At 34.3% G+C, this 2,437-nt stretch overlaps 1 protein-coding gene across 1 annotated transcript; it reads right to left on the reverse strand.

Moving 5' to 3' along the window:
• Positions 1 to 364: 364 nt before the first annotated feature.
• LOC104884549 (hypothetical protein) lies at positions 365 to 1,565 on the reverse strand. Its single transcript, XM_010669225.4, has one exon. It carries the CDS (start codon positions 1,015 to 1,017, stop codon positions 463 to 465), a length of 555 nt encoding a protein of 184 aa, XP_010667527.1. The 5' UTR covers positions 1,018 to 1,565; the 3' UTR covers positions 365 to 462.
• Between the last annotated feature and the right edge of the window lie 872 nt (positions 1,566 to 2,437).

Consider the following 2,437-nt stretch of genomic DNA (forward strand, 5'->3'; position numbering starts at 1 on the left):
AATTTATCATCTATCAAAATGTCAGGATGTGCAAAGGCATACTCATGACAAGCAATGACACAGTCTCCAGTTAACCCTTCCAAAAAAATTCATTTCAGGAACGAGACGATACAAAGTAAACCAGAAGTAAAGGTAGTGCTACACTACTAGTACTCATTGTGGCACCTACTATCCTCAAGAGCAAAGTACATTTCAAACCACTCATACTACTAACTATCGTCTGGAAGAAAGGAATCGGTCAATATTTATTTGTTCACAATTCACCATGAAAAAATATAAATTAAGAACTGCAATCATGATCTAAACAGCAACAATTGATATTGATATTAATCTACAAGCAGAATTCTACAAACACCACTAAATCTGATTTCAACTTCCAAATATATATATAAATAAAACTAGAATTTCCCAATTCAAAAACACAATTGCAAAATCTAAAAAACTAGTACTAGAGAAATGAAATTAAGCATCTAAATTATTACCAAGAATGAAAGAGAAGAACTCTCTGACAGGTGAAAACTCAACCAATCCAATATCCATAGCATAGCCATTAACAGGCAGCTTCAAATCCCTTAAAACACTAAACGCTTCGGCGATTCGATTCTTGGGAACATCTTGAGCAACTGGGCAAACGGGTATCCACGAATCGACCCGATAATCATCCCCAATATCAACCCCTTCTTTCCTGAGCAGATCACAGAGTTGGGAGTGGAATTGGATGAGAGATAATGTAGGGGTAGGAGAGAGAAAAAGCAGGTTATTTCCTTCATTAGGTAGAGACCCAATTGAAGAAAAATTAAGTTGCAATGGCTCTTGTTTTGCAGCGAAATTCTTGATTATTGGTTCTAGTTTCGATGGGTCAATAAATGGGGAAGAAAAAAGAGTAATATGAGGACGAGATTCGATTTCTATCAGTTGAGTACTCAGTTGCCGACGAGCTAAGACGTTCCAAGCTTTCAGAACTTGGTTTTCTAAAGCTGGATCGAAGTAAAGCTCGATTGAATACCCTTGTGACATTGTTGGAAGTTCAAAAATCTTGGAGAGAAATTTTGTATGGGAGAAATTTGGGGAAGAAAATTAGGAAATCAGTGGGTCTTTTTTTTTTTTTTTTTTTTTTTTTTTAAGAAGTGAGATGAAGGGAAAGTGGAAGTGGAGGAGAATAGAGTGTCCGGATCCTCTAGAGTTAGAGTTAGGAGAACTCTAGAGGTAAAATTTGTGTAATCTCAACCCTCTATTTAAATCTATGGTTAATAGCCTTTTAAAACCAAATAATTTTGATTTATAGCAAAAAGAGAAAATTTTGTTTAAAAGAAGATAATTTTTATTTGAAGAATATTTTTTAAAAAAGGATATGAAATTGATTGAATAAACTGCTCATCTAATTCTTTGTCGCCGAACTTTACAATTGCCTTTGCCGCCAAACTTCACAATTGCAAAATGGAAAGTTAATATGAAAATGAAAAAAAAAGATAATTTTTAATTAAGCAAAAAAAAATAAAAAAATGTTTAATTAAGGAAAAAAAAATTAACCATTTAGCGCCAGCCGCCATAGTTCTACAATTACAAATTAACCTTTACAATCACACTTCACAAACCTCCTTCCCTAACAATTTACTCTATCAATCACAAATTATTTTAAAAAAATTTCTCATCAGAAAGAAGACTAATAACTATATTGGAGGAGATTGATTATATATTTTGAGTGGTGTATATGCATATATACTTTGGAGCAATGTAAGTTCAATGAAACTCCATTTATATTATTTGTTGATTGTACACTAGAATTGATCTTATTAGCTTGATTTATTAACTTGTATTCCAAAGCGTTTTCTAAGTTGCCTAGATAAGAATTATTGGGTGTTGCAGTCCGTTATGTCTGTGCGGCATAACTATACGAGGTTAAATTTATTGAATATGTTTGTATAAGTTACTTTAGCAAGTTCTAGTAGAGTTTGTTTAGTTAGTTCTGGTAGGTACTTTCTAGCACTTATTGATAATAAAATCTCAACATACTTGGTGTTTATATACAATATGACAATATATACTTGGTGTTGATAATACAATATGACAGTATAAAATATTTGTATAAGTTACTTTAGTTAGTTATGGTAGAGATTGATTAGTTGTTGTTGTTTCGGGTAAAAACTTGTATTAGGTGGGATGGATCGAGATTAGGATTACAGATGGCCGAATGCTCGGAGACGGCTGGGAGACCTGCACAAGACGAGAGTTAGACTACCCCGGGGTGGATCCGGGATCGCCCCTCCGACGATCAAGTTAGTTGATGCGAATTAATTGGGATTTGTGAAGTGGATTGTCTAGAATTCCTTACCTCAATAAATGGGGATCTGCCCAGTATTTATAGGCGTTGAAATGTGTGAAGATTGTCCCAGCCATGCTGGCACGAAATTTAAGGTAGGTGGGTCCCACTGGGGGA

The sequence above is a fragment of the Beta vulgaris genome, chromosome 2 (genome assembly GCF_026745355.1).
Source record: "Beta vulgaris subsp. vulgaris cultivar EL10 chromosome 2, EL10.2, whole genome shotgun sequence".
Taxonomy (NCBI): Eukaryota; Viridiplantae; Streptophyta; class Magnoliopsida; order Caryophyllales; family Amaranthaceae; genus Beta; species Beta vulgaris.